Genomic DNA, 17,171 nt, shown 5'->3' on the forward strand with positions numbered 1-17,171 from the left:
ATGTTTTGACTTTTTGACATTTCCTAGAATTACTGACACATTTTGACCTAATCAAGCTATCTTTCTCTAAGCTTTCTATATATAATTTTTTTATTTCCTTTTTTTATTGGATCAGAACTTTTTAATTTGATAATAAATGTTAATAAGTCATACCCTTTCTGCTCATTGTTTACTTGAAGTAATCTGGACTCTTCATCAAAAAAAGTTATCTCCCATTTTGTAGGAATTATTAACAGCTTTAAACATATTGAGCTATTTTGATTTATCTGTAAATTTTATTCATTTTTTCATATATTTTATACATATGATATTATCTCCTAAAACATTTATGGCTTGGGCTTTCACATTTTCATATATTAACTACCAGAGCCTCAACTTTTGGTCTATATTTCCTTTCATCCTGATAGTCAATTCCTATTAAAAATATATATCATACATACATATATATATATATATACATATATATATATATATAAAATACTAGGTAGGAATAGTCTTTTTCAGTTAATGTGGGAAGGATACCATTTTAAACTATCTTGGACGGGTCCAAGAGGCTGTCAAAATCAAAAGTCAGGTTGTAAACTTGAATTTACAAGTGCTGTCAGTGGCAAAGGCAGTTTCAGTGCTTTGCCAAACTTTCTGGATTCTCAATTTCTCTTGTATTTGGTTGGTTGATTTCTTACTATCCTTACTAAACACTTTGAGACTTAAAAGAATATCTTAAATATATAATACAGCATTTTTAGTTGTTTCCAGGTGAAGGTCTGGCATGGCTAACATAGCCTTCTATACTTCTAACATTAGAAATAATCATTACTTTGTAACTTTTCCTCCTGAGCAATAATTATGTGTATTTGCTAAAGAATAGCTATTCTATTAGTTTCCTATCTTATGTAATTGATTTTATTCAAATATTTTATGACTGATGGCTGTTTTTTCATATTTTAGAATGAAGGAATGGGTTGATTAGTGAAGATGATTAGTATGGGTTTCCTCTTCTGCAGTTTTAAGTTTGTTTCCAAAGAATCTGACTATAGGCTCTGTGGAAGTGCTTGGGACAGATGAGTCATGTTGCTAAAAAAAGCAGTACTAGAAACCTTTACTAATGGAACCTGTTGGTTTAAGGTTTTTGAAAGTAGACATTTAAGCAATTTTCCATATATCTTCCAGGCTCCATCCTTGCTCATTGTATTTGTTAATTCTGAATTTAGTATGTTCCTAGATTGCATTTAAAAGAATGTCTCCTGTGACAACACCATATTTGATTTAATATTTTCTTTTATAACACCATCTTTAATTAAATATTCTTTTATCTGATTCTTATTTCATCTATTTTCTAAGTTCAAAGAAATCTTATTACAATTTCTGGCTGATAGATGAAAATTTACAGAGCTTCCATTTTCATTTTGGTTTCCCCCATTTTATATGGTCAGAATTTAATTAGGTGATCTGAAAATACATATATTCAGTATATCATTTTGCTTCTGGTGTTCATATCATTAATAATCACATTGGTATATCTTTTAATATTTTTGAAGATAGATGTATTTATTTATTTGAAAGCCAAAGTAAGAGAGAGAGAAAGATGGAGAGATCTTCCATTTGCTGGTTCACTTCTCAAATGGCCACAATAGCTAGGGCTGGGCCAGGCTGAAGCTAGGAGCCAGGAACTCCATCCAGGTCTCTTATAGGGTGGCAGGGACTCAAGGATTTGAGCCATCCTCTACAGCTTTCAGGCAGATTAGCAGGGAGCTGGATCAGAAGCTAAGTAATAACCAGCACTTAAACCAGCACTTCAGTATGGGATACAGGCATCCCTACACCACAACACCCATTCAATATATTTTAATATTGAGCCATTCCTGAAATGAACTCCCTTCTGCATCAGCATAACATTCTTTTAACATACAGATGTTCTTCAATTTATAATGGGGTTACAATCAGATAAAACAATTTTAAATTGAACATACCATAAGTCAAAACTTACTAAGCATCAGAGGTTAACAACATAATAATTGTAGAGGATCCATTGTTTACCTCCCCATTCATGTGGCTGATGGGAAGTTGTAGCTAGCCACCACTGCTAAGCATCAGGAATGAATATCAGCAGCCCAAGAAAAGTTCAAAATTCAAAGTTTGGTTCCCACTGAATGCATATCACTTTTTCACTATTACAACGTCAAAAAATCATAAGGCAAATCATCATATGTTAGGGCATGTCTGCACCCTTTAACTAGCAATTCCTTATTCTCCTACTCTGTACATCCTAACCATGAATCTATTTTCTGTCTCTACATCTGATGCTGAACTACTGGTGGGGGTGGCAGGGAGGAGGGAGGATACTTTATCATTTATTCTTCAATCCAAAAGAACATACTGTAGATCTACAAAGAAAAACTCCCTTAAGATTAACTTACATCATAGACTCACACTTTTTTTTTTTTTTTTTTTTGACAGGCAGAGTGGACAGTGAGAGAGAGAGACAGAGAGAAAGGTCTTCCTTTGCCGTTGGTTCACCCTCCAATGGCCGCCGCGGTAGCGCGCTGCGGCCGGCGCACCGCGCTGTTCCTGGTCTCCCATGGGGTGCAGAGCCCAAACACTTGGGCCATCCTCCACTGCACTCCCTGGCCACAGCAGAGAGCTGGCCTGGAAGAGGGGCAACCGGGACAGGATCGGTGCCCCGACCGGGACTAGAACCCGGTGTGCCGGCGCCGCAAGGCGGAGGATTAGCCTGTTGAGCCACGGCGCCGGCCTAGACTCACACATTTTAAAAACATAAGCCCACATCATGAAAACAGCCCTGCTCCTAACATCATCAAATATGGTGCTAAAAAAGGGGTACATATTTCTGCAGGAGGAATCCTATAGATTTGTCGCTTTCTCAAATGTGTAAGTCATGGAGGAAATGATAAGAAAAGGGAAAAAAAGGTGGTGCTTGGAAAGTAGCTTTCTAAAAGAAAGAAAGCATTTTTCAGGAATCAAAAGAAAACTGGAACATTGAACAATTTTAAGATATAAAATAAGTACTCAAAATTGGAGACTTCTCTCCCATAGAATGACTGTACCACTAGTTAACAAGTATGATGGGATGAAAAGCCTTCCTCAAAATATTCCCCCAAAATATAAAACATCCAAACAAAGAGCCTCAAAAGGAAGCATATGGAATATTTTACCAAAAGATATTAAAAAAAGAAAAATTATATATGAAGAGTCTTCAGTTCATAAAAATGTGTACTAAGAAAATATTATGCATGGATTTCAAAAACATTTTGCACAAACATAAATTTATCTTTTAATTTCATATCTCTGGGAACTTTTTAAGCCCCCATATATTTCTTGGTGAAAAATACCAGATACTGAAATATGTTAGTTATCTCCATTTTAACTTATAGATATACTGTGCAACAAAACTGTGTCTCGGTTTTGGGGAGTAGGATTCAAGAGGTGGGAGGGACATGATAAAGTGATTCTCAGGGGCACACATTTGGAGTAGTGGCTTAGATGCTGCTTTAGATGTCTGCAATCATTCTTTGATCCAAGTTATCTCTTGCTTAAAATGCCAGACTATACTATCAGGTGTTCTCTAATCCAATTTTATCCCCATCAACTGTCTGTATTCTAGATAAGAGTAATTTTCTCAAGGTAGCATTGTACTGTAGCAGGTTAAGTTGCCACCTGCAATGTCAGCATCCCATATGAGTGCTAGTTTGAGTCCTGGCCACTCTACTTCCAATCCAACTCCCTGCTAATGTGCCTGGAAAAGCCAAAGAGGTTGGTTAAAGTGCTTGAGCCCCTGCACCCCTGTGGGAGACCCAGATGAAGCTCCTGGCTTCTAGCTTCAGCTTGGCCCAGTCCCAGTTATTTGGGGAGTAAACCAGCAGACGGAAGATCTGTCTCTGTCTCTCTCTTTCTCTCTCTCTAACTCCAAATTTCAAATAAATAAATAAATCTTTAAAAAATCATTTTATCAAAATGTAAATCTGATCATTTAATTCTTAATTTACTCCACAGCCCAGAAACACACACACACACACACACACCCCACTCAGCACAACACTAAAAGGGTCAAACAATTCCTAAATAAGATGGCATCTGCACATTTCTCCATTCTAACTTCCTACTTTACCTAGCTTTCTGTGTTCTATGGCCTTTCCATTCTGGATTTCTCTCAAATCTCTAAAAGGACTAGGCTCCTTGAAATTATAGATTTTGCAGACAGTACTTACTATCTGCAACATTTACAAAGACAGTTGAAGGGTCATGGATAATTTCAAGTCTCTAGCAAGCACAACTAGATAGACAGGAAAATCATTTAATAAAGTTTTTAAAATGCTAAATTAGCTTATCAACTCCTCATTATTATTTCTCAAACACTTGAACAACTGCTTCTTATGCCTAAAATGATCATTTAATTGTCTTTGCATAAATGGTGACTCCTTGATATTTGGACCTCAACAGGCCACCTCTTCTCAAGGAACCAAAAGGAGGCAACCGGAATGCCCTAATCTACTTTTTCATTTTAATTGCTTGCATTATATCGTCATTGCCTAATATTCTTATTTATTTGGGTCTCTCCCCCAATTAAAATATAACTCTCTGACAGCAGACTCTTGTTCATTGTTTCACGACCACTGCCAACAAAACAATCACTATTAAAGAAATACTGAATTATTGAACAAATGATTACTTCAGAACTAGCAGTGTCTACCTAAAATAGATTATACCAAAACCCATGCTATGTTGAAATATATCAATAGATCATGAAAACTGATGATTAGGCGACTTGACAGTTGTAAAGAATTTTCCCAAAAATAAGAGTAAAATTATGAACTCCAAATTAAAGCGTATAATATTAATAGGTATTACAGAAGGCATTACATAGTAGTGGCAAAGAATAAGGACTGTATCTGGGTTTGAATCTAAGTTTCACCTCTTACTGTGTGTCATTAGGCTGCAAATCTAAGCTCTCTGAGGTTCTCTTCTTCACATTTTAAGGTAAGCACAATAATAATGTTTATCTTTATAGGGTTATAGAGGATGAAGAAGACAGCATATGAAGTACACAGAAGAATGCCTGACACATAGATAGCAATCAATAGATGTTAGCTGATATGTTCTTATTGCAAAGAACATTTCCCAAAAGAGAGCTCAGTGTTAGACATGCCAGAGTTCTACTCTAATGTCACTGAAGGATATATACATACATACACACACACATGCATTTGGCTCCAAATGAGACATTCCAAAGATTACATTTATGTTGATTTTAAAGCAGTAAAACACTATACAGTATATAGATAATCAGATCTAAATATGAACTCCTCTTGGGCTTCACACATACCGAGTGGGTTCGGAGTGCTGCTATGGTTTTTGAAAGTGCCATTTCCCATAGTTCATCAATGTAGGCTCTATTTACTAATCCCTGGGTTGTATGCAAAATATGATCTTCAACCACAAAAAAGCTATGATTGAGGAGAAAAGAAAACAAAGTTGTCAGAAATTACAGTGTGATTACTATCTCTAGGGCTTGACAAACATTAGGGTTGCCATCAAATTCAGAGTTAACAGTCACTTTTTTCTTAAAGAAAGATTTTCAGTATCATAAATGAAATCAGACTTCTTCAACTAGGAATTTTATCTGTGATCAAGTCTTCTTAACCACTTGTACACAAATTGGAATTAATTTTAAGAGGAGGAAAATGGGGATAGGTAATGAAACCTAATTTGACTACTTTAAAAAAATCACTACTCCACCAACATATTTCACAAAACAAATAGATTTTAAAGAGATAATAAACATACAAACATACAAATTATCAAAATAATCCCCTCCTAAGAGGACTCAAAGTGAAGTACTGAAAAGGTACCCCATAATGTTTAAAAAAATACAGACTAATTTTTCAATGTCCCTGTATTATACATTTAAATTTTACCTTAGCCATATGGCATAATGTTCATAGAAATTAAAATAATTCTTTGTTAGAGAATTCTATGATATACATTAATAAAACTATTAATTATATGAAAATAACCAAAAACTCAAAAACAAAAGAAAGGAAAAAACTTAATCTCTTTATATTAACTGCAATGGTTATTCTGCAACTAGAACACACTGCCTATATTCAGGATGTCTGTTTGGGAACTGCATTCCATACCACTATGTATGTTCTAGATGAGAGTGGCAACCTAAAGCCCATGGGGCAAAATGGGCCCCGGTCTTTTCCATAAAGATTGTTTTATTAGAACACAGCCATAAGCACTCATTTACATGCAGTCATAACTGTTTTCACACAACAAAGCTGAAGAGTTGAGACAGAATCTGTGAGGTTTGTGAAACCCAAAATTCTTCACTGTCTGGCCCTTTTTAGAAAAGGTTTGTCAACTTTTGCTGGTTATTTGGTTCCATCTAACCAAGAATGGAGAAACAAAATATCAAGTATAATAAAATTACAACTCAGCTGGCGCCACAGCTCACTAGGCTAATCCTCTGCCTGAGGCGCCAGCACACTGGGTTCTAGTCCCGGTTGGAGAGCCGGATTCTGTTCCAGTTGCCCCTCTTCCAGGCCAGCTCTCTGCTGTGGCCTAGGAAGGCAGTGGAGGATGGCCCAAGTGCTTGGGCCCTGCACCCACATGGGAGACCAGGAGAAGCACCGGGCTCCTGGCTTCAGATTGGCGCAGCACGGGCCGTAGCGGCCATTTGGGGGGTGAACCAACGGAAGGAAGACCTTTTTCTCTGTACCTCTCTCTCTCACTAACTCTGTCTGTCAAAAATAAAGAAAAATTTTTAAAAATAAATAAATAAAATCACAACTCAATGTTTTTCTCCCTTTATCCTACAATATAATGTTGAAAACAACAGCACTTTCCTTTTACATCAGAAAATTAAAAAATAAACCTTTGTATGAAGAATTTTAAAAGGAAAACCAAAGAATTTCCCAAGGAAAAGCTGATCTACTTTTCAAAGTATCACAAATCTATGTACTCAAAGTATATAGACTTAAATATATATGTATACTTACCCTACAATTTGATTAAAATATTTCCTATAGCCATCTAAAGTTTCATGCTACAAAAAAGCAAAGGAAAAAAGTTACTGTTTCAGTTTTGTTACATTGAGACAAAGTTAAAACCAGTTATTTAATCTCCTAAGGTTCAGTTCTTAGACTAAAGGGTAAATATAAAAATAGTACCTATTATATAACATTGTGATGAGAATGAGACAATACACATCTAGTACTCAGACCAAAATCGGATACACAGCAATCAATAGATGCTAATTGCTAAACTCACTGTAAGTCACATACCTCAAAACTAGAATGACAGTCAACACACATACACACACGAATACACATGTAGCAAAAAATATCAGAGAAGAAAAGTGGAAAAATGAGAAGAGTGAAGGTGAAAATCTTACCATGTTAGATGGAGGCTGAAGTACCAGACGGGCCTGTTTTCGCCTCTGTTTTCGGTAGTAGTTCTCAAAAGTTTCCCGAGCACCCTATAAAGTAAATATGAAAATGGGTTGATATAACTGCACCAATTATTCTTGAAATTTAAGAGAAGAGAGAATCATCCAGGCCTGGAATTTGAAGCATCACCACATGTCTCAAAATCTGCTCTTTTAACAATAATAACAGTCAAAGGAAATAAAAATATGAATATTGAACCTTACTTAGAAACCTCATAGGGGTGGATACAAAAGGTCCTGACCAAGACACTGTCAGAACTCAATCACCAGTATTCTGCAGCTGGCTTCAGGGTCTACTATCACAAATTTACAAGAATGAAGACAAACCAACCTTTCTTCAGGTTATAATAATTGGCAAGAAACCATTCCTTTTAAAAAGTCATAGAGCATTCCAGAAGAAAAATGTCCAGAATAAAAACCAACCTTTACATGAATCATGAGCAAAAGGCCAAGAGTAAGTGGGAAAAAGGCAGAAAGTGAGAATAGTAATTAGTAATCTGAGAATAGTAAATCAATCCAGCACAGATTAAATTAAAAAAAAAGGAAACAAAGACCTGAAAATTCTTGTTGTACAGTTCCTACTCTTCATTTAGACTTTCTGGGCTTAAAATGAGAAGTACTCTGGAGAACAATATCTGGTTCATCACCTCTGCCCCTCTAGAATTCATGGCCTTCCCAAAGCCTAGAATATGGCCTTATTTGGAAATAGAGCCATTGCAGACATAACTAGTTAAATTAACATATGATTATACTAGTGTGTAAAGTGACCCCTTGGCCGGCGCCGTGGCTTAACAGGCTAATCCTCTGCCTTGCAGCGCCGGCACACCGGGTTCTAGTCCCGGTTGGGGCGCCGGATTCTATCCCGGTTGCCCCTCTTCCAGGCCAGCTCTCTGCTATGGCCCAGGAAGGCAGTGGAGGATGGCCCAAGTCCTTGGGCCCTGCACCCGCATGGGAGACCAGGAGAAGCACCTGGCTCCTGGTTTCGGATCAGCGAGATGCGCCGGCCACAGCGGCCATTGGAGGGTGAACCAACGGCAAAAAGGAAGACCTTTCTCTCTGTCTCTCTCTCTCACTATCCACTCTGCCTGTCAAAAAAATAAATAAATAAAAATAAAGTGACCCCTTAATACAATATGACTGGGGTCCTTAAAAGGGAAGGAGAGGGACCAGTGCTGTGGTGTAGTAGGTAAGGTCACGGCCTGCAGTATTGGCATCCCATATTAGCACCGGTTCGAGTCCCAGTTGCTCCACTCCTGACCCAGCTCTCTGCTATGGCCTGGAAAAGCAGTGGAAGATGGCCCAAGTCCTTGGGTCCCTGCACCCACATGGGAGACCAGGAAGAAGCTCTTGGCTTCAGATCAGCACAGTTCCAGTCGTTGCAACCAGTTGGGGAGTGAATCAGCAGATGGAAGACCTCTCTGTCTCTTTTTCTCTCTCTCTGTAACTCTGATTTTCAAACAAATAAAATAAATATTTAAAAAAAAAAAAAAAGAAAAGGAGAAAAGACACACAGATGAGATTCACAAGAATATCCCATGTAATGAAAGAGCCAAGGGAAACCAGAATTTCTAGTCACCAGCAGAAGCTAGAAAGAGGCAAAGAAAGACAACAGATAAAAATGCAATCCATTAAGAGCAATTCTGCTGAGGCCTCAGAAAAGAAAAGCTGTTGAGAAAGTCTTAGTCTTAGGAATAACCTAGGTGATTGTCAATTGAAAGTTAGACATACAGACAAGAAAGGCCATTCCAACAAGCTCTTAGATGATAATGAGGAACATCTTATTGGAAACAGGAAGAAAATCACCCTTAATACAAAGCGGTGAAGAATTTGGCTTAATTACGCCCATGTCCCAATGCTGTCTCTAAGGCAAAATTTAAGAATGAACATTGGTGGAAGACATCTCTAAGCACAACGTTCAGGGTGCAGCATGGCTTCTGTTAACTGCTTATACTAAAAGTAAGGTAAGAGAAATGAGTTTAAAATGAGAAACATATTATGTAAAGTGAAGGAGAACATAAAGATTCAGAAATTCTCAGCTTGGTCATGTAAAAAAAATTTTTTTTAATTAGACAGGCAGAGTTAGACAGTGAGAGAGAGAGACAGAGAGGAAAGTCTTCCTTCCGTTGGTTCACCCCCCAAATGGCCGCTATGGTCAGAGCTACGCCGATCTGAAGCAAGGAGCCAGGTGTTTCTCCTGGTCTCCCATGCGGGTGCAGGGCCCAAGCATCTGAGCCATCCTCCACTGCCTTCCTGGGCCACAGCAGAGAGCTGGACTGGAAGAGGAGCAACCGGGACTAGAACCCAGTGCCCATATGGGATGCCAGTGCCGCAGGCGAAGGATTAACCAAGTGAGCCACGGCGCCGGCCCCAAGGTCATGTAAAAAATTTAAAAGTGTGTTTAGAAAAGTAAACCAAGAATGTTGAAACACAAAAATCCTGAATAGCCAAAAGAGTCTGGAGCAAACAGAATACAACTGGAGACTCTATGCTACCTGATTACAAATGCACTACAAAGATACTGTACTTAAAATAATACAGTATTGGCATGAAAATAGAAATATATACCAGTGAAGAGAATATAGCATTGAAGTAAGCCCATATTTCTGCAGCCAATTGATCTGTGACAAAGGTGTGCTAAAATATTCATTAGAACAAGGACAGTTCTTTGAGTAAAATGTGGTGAGAAAATTAGATATTCAGATACAAAAGAATGAAAGTAGACCCTTATCTCAGACCTTGTACAAAAATCAATTCAAAATGGACTAAAGATTTAAATGAAAGAATTTTGAAAGTACTACAAGCAAATGCAGGTGAAAGGCTTTACAACATTGGAATGGGCAAGAATTTTTTTGCATAAGACCTCAAAAGAAGAGTAAAGAAAAGCAAAAATAGACTAAAGGGCTTCTGCACAGTAAAGAAGACAATCAACAGATTAGAAGAGACAACCTACAGAAAGGGTGAAGATATTTGCAAACTGCATATCAGACGGGGTAAATAACCAGACTACATAAGAAACTCATTAGCAAGACAGTAAGTAAGCCAATTTTTAAATGGGCAATATATATAAACAGATATTTTTTCAGAGGAAGACATGAAAATGGTCAACTAATATAAGAAAAAATGTTCAACATCACTAAACATCAGGGAAATGCAAATCGAAGCCACAATGAGAGACTGCCTCAAGCAGTTAGAATGGCTATTATCAAAAAGACAAATAGGGGCTGTGGGGGATAGAGTTGGGATTTGGCACAATTAAGAAACCCCTTGGGATGCCTGCATCCCATTTAGGAGTGCCTGGGTTTTGGTTCCAGTTGCACACTCTGAAAAGCAGCAAGTAATGATTCAAGTCCTTGGGCCCCTATCACTCACAAGAGAGACCTGCACTGAGATCCAGGCTGCTGCTTTAAAATGGCCCAGCTCTGGCTGTTGCACACATTTGGGGAATGACCAGTAGATGAAACAAATCTCTCTGTGTCTGTATCTGTCTCCCAAATATATGAAAAACACATTTTTTCAGGAGTTCTCTTTCAGGGGTGAGAGTTACTCAGCTCTGCTTTTGCTGAAGATTTATTTTTTTAAAGATTTATTTTATTTATTTGAAAGGCAGAGTTACAAAGAAAGGTAGAGACAGAGAAAGAGAGGTCTTCCATCTACTGGTTCACTCCCCAAATGGCCACCATGACTAGGGCAAAACCAGGCCTAAGCCAGGAGCTTCTTGGTCTCCCACATGGGTTCAGGGGCCTTAGTACTCGGGCCATACTCCACTGCTTTCCCAGGCACATTATCAGGGAACTGGATTGGAAGTGGAGAAGCAAGGACTTGAACTGTGAGTCCACATGAGTTGCTGGTGTTGCAGGTGGCAGCTTTACCTACTATGGCACAACATGAGCTCCAAAATAAATGAAAATTTTTATAAAAATTTTAAACAATGAAGCTTTAGGGGGAAAATGACAAAAGATTACAAGTGTGGGGACTGGCTCTGTGGAGCAGTGGGTAAGGCCACTGCCTGCAGTACTAGTATCCCATGTGGGCATGGGTTCGAGTCCCAGTGCTCCACTTCTGATCCAGCTCTCTACTATGACCTGGGAAAGCAGTAAAAGATGGCTCAAGTCCTTGGGCCCCTGCACCTGCATGGGAGACCCAGAAGAAGCTCCTAGCTCCTGGCTTCGGATTGGGTGGGCCCAGCTCCAGCCATTGTAGCCATCTGGGGAGTGAACCAGTGGATAGAAGACTGACTCTCCCTCTCCCTCTCCCTCTCCCTCTCCCTCTCCCTCTCCCTCTCCCTCTCCCTCTCCCTCTCCCTCTCCCTCTCCTTCCTTCTCCTTCTCCTTCCCCTCTTCCTCCCTCCCTCTGTGTAACTCTGCCTTTCAAAATAAATAAAATAAATCATTTTTTAAAAAGATAACAAGTCTGGCAAGAATGTGGACAAAAGGGACCCTTGCTCAATGTTGGTTGGTATATAGTCATTGTAGACAATAGTATAAAGGCTTCTCAAAAATGTTTCAAATAGAACTATTATATATGATCTAACTACTGAGTATATACATTCAGAGGAAATGAAATCAGTCATATTTCATATTTACTAGAGTACTATTCAAAACAGCTAGAAAGGGAGAATAATCTAAATGTCCATCAACTTATTAAAGAACAAAGCAAATGAAAACCATTATGCAGTTTCACCTCACTCCAGTTAGAATGGCTATCATCCAAAAATCAAAACAATTACAAATGCCAGTGCGGATATGGAGAAAAAGTTATTCTAACACACTGTTGGTAGGAATGTATTGACCACTACAACCGTTATGGAAGACAGTATGGAGATGTCTCAGAAATCTGAAAGTTGATCTACCATACAACCCAGCAATCTCACTCCTAGGAATTTACCCAAAGGAAATGAAAGCAGCACATGAAAGATGTATCTGAAGCCCCATGTTTATAGCAGCTCAACTCACAATAGCTAAGAATCACCCAGATGACCTTTAACTGATGACTGGATAAAGATAAATGTGGTATATATACTCAATGGAATACTGCACAGTCATAAAAAGGAATGAAAGCCTGTCTTTTCTATCAAAATGGATGCAACTGGATAACAATATGCTTAGTGAAATAAGCCAATCCAAAAAGACAAATATGTGTTTTTTCTGATTTGTGGTAGCTAAGATATAGAGTACAAAAAATAAGGTATCAAGTGAAACAGACATCTTGAGCTTTTGATTATTGCTTACAGTCCTTTGTCTACATTCCTGAGGAACAGTGGTCTTTCTACTTTTCACTTGTTAAATTCTTTATTTAATGGTGGATTAAGCTTGAGATCATAAAGAAGACTGAAAACGCATTACTGCAAAAATTAAAAGTATGAAAGGAAGACGGAGGGAGAGTGGGAAGAAAATGGAGGATGGACAGTGAGAAGCATCATTATGTTCTCATAATTGTACATAGGAAATACATGAAATCTATTCTCTGTATATAAAGTAATGTATGCCCTCACTTGTACATGGATTCTAAAACTGTTGATCTCACAGAAGTTCAGAAAATAGTGGTGTGGTTACCAGAACCAGAAAAGTTTATTTATAAATACTAAATTATATTCAGAAAGTATAAATAAATCTGGCTATTCTATTGTACACTATGGGCCACCATGAATAATGGTACTATATTGTAGATTTAATTTACAAAAAGATAGAAGAAAGGATTTTTGAATGTTTTCACCATTAAAAAATGAGAAATGTTTGAGGAGAGGTTTATCTTGATCTGAACCTTACACAATGTATACATCTCCTAAAACATCACATGGTAGTCAATAAATATGTACAATTTCTATGTACATATTTAAATTTAACACACTTAAATCAAATATTTAATATTAAATAAAATATCTAAATAAACATTTAAGAGAAGAAAAATCAGGGGTGTGGCCAAGCCAGCTTTTGCTAAGGAGATGAGAAGGACGTCAGCTAGGACAGATATGATTCATCAACACAACAGAAGAACGACCACAAAGGCATTGCAGAGGTCCTCAAGGCTGCCACTCTCATCACACATCCAGAGTGCCAGGTCTTTGAGCTATGAAGGGCTTTAAGGGAGGGTGCCTATAGGACCTCAGGGCCTCTGCCCAGGGCCAGCTAAAGTTTTTGCTCTACGTAGTGCTCTTTTGCCATACCAACTGTTGCTCACGAGGAACCATTTGTGGATCAGGCCACACCGAGCCAGAGGGCATAAGCTGTAAACTTCAGCAGTATCCATGTGATGCTAACTTTAAAGGCACACAGCCTACACAGCTGGGAAGCCATGGCAACCTCCACTTAGACTGAAAGCATGCCTCAGAGAGAGCCTCAGAGTACAGGCAGAGAAATGTCACAGGGACAGGGCAGCTGCAAAGAAACTTCAGGAAGGCAATGGGTTTGTCCAGCTAGGTTTTGGACTTACTAGAGACCTGTTAACAGTTTCTTCCTGCAGATTATTCCCTTGAAAATGAGAATATTTATTCTATGCCTGACCCACTCTTGTATTTTGGAAGCAAATAACTTGTTGGATTTCACAGTTTTAAGGCTGGTAGGGAATAATATCAAAAGGAATCATGGCTGGCGCTGTGGCTTAACAGACTAATCCTCCGCCTTGCGGCGCCGGCACACCGGGTTCTAGTCCTGGTTGGAGAGCCGGATTCTATCCCGGTTGCCCCTCTTCCAGGCCAGCTCTCTGCTATGGCCTGGGAAGGCAGTGGAGGATGGCCCAAGTCCTTGGGCCCTGCACCCGCATGGGAGACTGGGAGAAGCACCTGGCTCCTGGCTTCGGATCAGCACGATGCGCCGGCCGCAGCGGCCATTGGAAAGTGAACCAACGGCAAAAAGGAAGACCTTTCTCTCTGTCTCTCTCTCACTATCCACTCTGCCTGTCAAGGAAAAAAAAAAAAAAAAGGAATCATACCTTGAATCTCACCCAATTCAGATTTGGATGACATTTGAGAGGAGACTTTGGACTTCTGAGGACTACTGGGATGGAATGAATGTGAGAAGGACGTAAATCGAGGGTCTGGGGGATGAAGGCTATGGCCTGAACGCTGCCCCCAAAATTCCTACGTCGAAACTTCATCATCAATGTGATAGTATAGTATTAAAGGTGTGGCTTTTACAAGCTGATTATGAAGTCAAGATGGCAGGGCACTCACGGAGGCGATAAGGCCCTTATAAAAAGGACTTTAAGGGGAGGGTTCACCACTTTCCATCTCTTCTGCGAGGTACTGATGGCAACCAACAGCACCCCGGGAAGCTAACACCAGCCCTCACCAGTCCTTCCTGTGCCTTGGTCTGATACTCCCTAACCTTCAGAACTGTGAGAAATAAATTTCTATTGTTTATCAATTACCCAAGTGGCAGTATTTTGTTACAGTAGCATAAATGAACTAAGACACCAACTAATGCATGTATCACCTCAGGATTGTATTTCCAAGCCAGAAGGCACAGAGCAGGAAAGGAGCTAAGTGTCTTCGACTTTTAAGGTTTGTTCTGTTTATAGCAGCAAATCACATCATTCAACAACTAGATTTCTCAATCCATTAATCAGTCTGGCAATTACAGAAAATGTTACTCAAATTAAGACAAAATGCTGGGGCCGGCACTGTGGCACAGCAGGTAAAGCCCTGACCTGAAGCACCAGCATCCCATATGGGCACCGGTTCTAGTCCCGGCTGCTCCTTTTCTGATTCATCTCTCTGCTATGGCCTGGGATAGCAGTGGAAGACGGCCCAAGTCCTTGGGCCCCTGCACCTGCGTGGGAGACCTGGAAGAAGCTCCTGGCTCCTGGCTTCGGATCAGCACAACTCCAGCCGTTGGGGCCATCTGAGGAGTGAACCAGAAGATGGAAGACCTCTCTCTCTGTCTCTACGTCTCTCTGTAAATCTGTCTTTCAAATAAATAAAATAAATCTTAAAAAAAAGACAAAATGCTAATTATCAGCCTATTTATTAATGGTTTGGTAAGTTTCAAGACTTTCATACATCTAAAGTAAAGGTTAAGAAAGAAAGACTGAAGCCAAACAAAGTTTCAACATTTTCTGTGCATATTCCATCTGAACGTTAACCTAAGTAGTAATGTCTGTATCACTGTAAAAAAAAATTGTACACACACTTCTTATTCAGTTAAAGAGAAGCTACATAAGAGCTAAATAATCACAGTACATATTCTACTTTATTCTATGCCACAAGAGAAAGATTATTTCTCTTGGCTCTGTTAGCCTCTTCATTTCACCTCAATTTAATTTATTTACCAAACTCACAATTAAACATTTAGTAGTCTATCACACACTATGATAAACTTGAGAAAAGACAAAAATGGTCAAATGCTCTAAAACCCTCTGATATTAATAATCCCAACGCTAGAGTTCATCAGGAAACAAAACTTCTCCTCAGACTATGCTGGAAATCATTTTTGTGTGTGTGTGTGTGTTCTCTATATTGCTCTTTCTCTTTTTAAATTATTATTAATGAGAATTTTTAAGAAAAAATACACCACACAAATTGAGCAAAGAGAAAATAAAGAATATCCACAATCACATCACCTGGAGCTAACTACTCTTTGCTTTTTGAAGTGCTTCTCCATAGACATCTCCCTATTCTAAAAGGAGAAATAGCTCGCATACATGCATGCACGCATATAAAGAAGGTCACACTGCACATACTCTTTTCATTGACCTTTGTGAGCAAAGATCTTTTTCTCTAACACCATAATTCAGTATGATTGACTTCTATTCCACAACACTGTCCCAATTACCTTTTTTTTCAAGCATATTCCACAAATTGTCACCGTACAAATGCTGGAGTAATATAGACTTTGCATAAATGTTTAAAAGTAAAAATAAAAATGGAAGTGAAAACCTAGATTGCTCCATGTGTCCACAGAGAACAAACATAGGAATACATACATATGTCTGGATATAAACATAGGAAACTCAAAAACATTGCCATTCAATGTGGGCGAGGAGTGAAACTTTGTTTCTGTTTGTAAATGTAAGATTGACCACTAACAAGCTCAAAGTCAAATTTTAGCAGCTATAGTTTATAAATGTACACCATTAATCAAATAAGTCAGGATCATGTGATTCTAGTCCTGGTGGGAAAAGAAAAGGACAGATAAAAGACAGTTCTATGGATTTCTTTTTCTTATAAAAACATGACAACATACATCAAACATAATTGTATCTGTATCCAGGGGTTCCACATCCATGGATGCAACCCAGCCCCAGATAAAAAATACTCAGGAAAAGAAAGCATCTGTACTGAATTTGTATGGAGGTTTTTTTTGGTCACTATTCCTAGTCAACACAGTATTAACAACTACTTATATAATATTTGCATGGTGTTAAATATGATAAGTAACCTAGAGATGACTAAAAGTAATCAGGATAATATGCGTAGGTTATGTAAAATATTACATGTTTTTTTATAAGGGAATTAGGCATCCACAGATTTTGTTTTCCACTATAGGTCCTGGAACCAATGCCCCATAGAAACCGACAGACAACTGTACGAAGACACACTGAACATTTCATACAATTGCTGAGTCCCATACTTCTTTTTTTTTTTTTTTTTTAATTTTTGACAGGCAGAGTGGACAGTGAGAGAGAGAGAGAGACAGAGAGAAAGGTCTTCCTTTGCCCTTGGTTCACCCTCCAATGGCTGCCGCGGCCGGTGCATCTCGCTGATCCG

General features: G+C 38.7%; 1 protein-coding gene across 2 annotated transcripts in view; it reads right to left on the minus strand.

The window, feature by feature from the left end:
* Positions 1-17,171, minus strand: part of EXOC6B (exocyst complex component 6B) — a 686,378-nt gene that overhangs the window by 320,203 nt on the left and 349,004 nt on the right. For both annotated transcript variants that reach the window (XM_062209648.1, XM_062209647.1), the window contains exons 9-11: positions 7,415-7,498; positions 7,020-7,066; positions 5,342-5,462 (exon numbers count right to left, since the gene is read on the minus strand). In XM_062209648.1, coding sequence (XP_062065632.1) covers positions 5,342-5,462; positions 7,020-7,066; positions 7,415-7,498 — 252 coding nt within the window. The remainder of the gene's footprint in view (positions 1-5,341; positions 5,463-7,019; positions 7,067-7,414; positions 7,499-17,171) is intronic.

Source organism: Lepus europaeus, chromosome 13 (assembly GCF_033115175.1).
Source record: "Lepus europaeus isolate LE1 chromosome 13, mLepTim1.pri, whole genome shotgun sequence".
Taxonomy (NCBI): domain Eukaryota; kingdom Metazoa; phylum Chordata; class Mammalia; order Lagomorpha; family Leporidae; genus Lepus; species Lepus europaeus.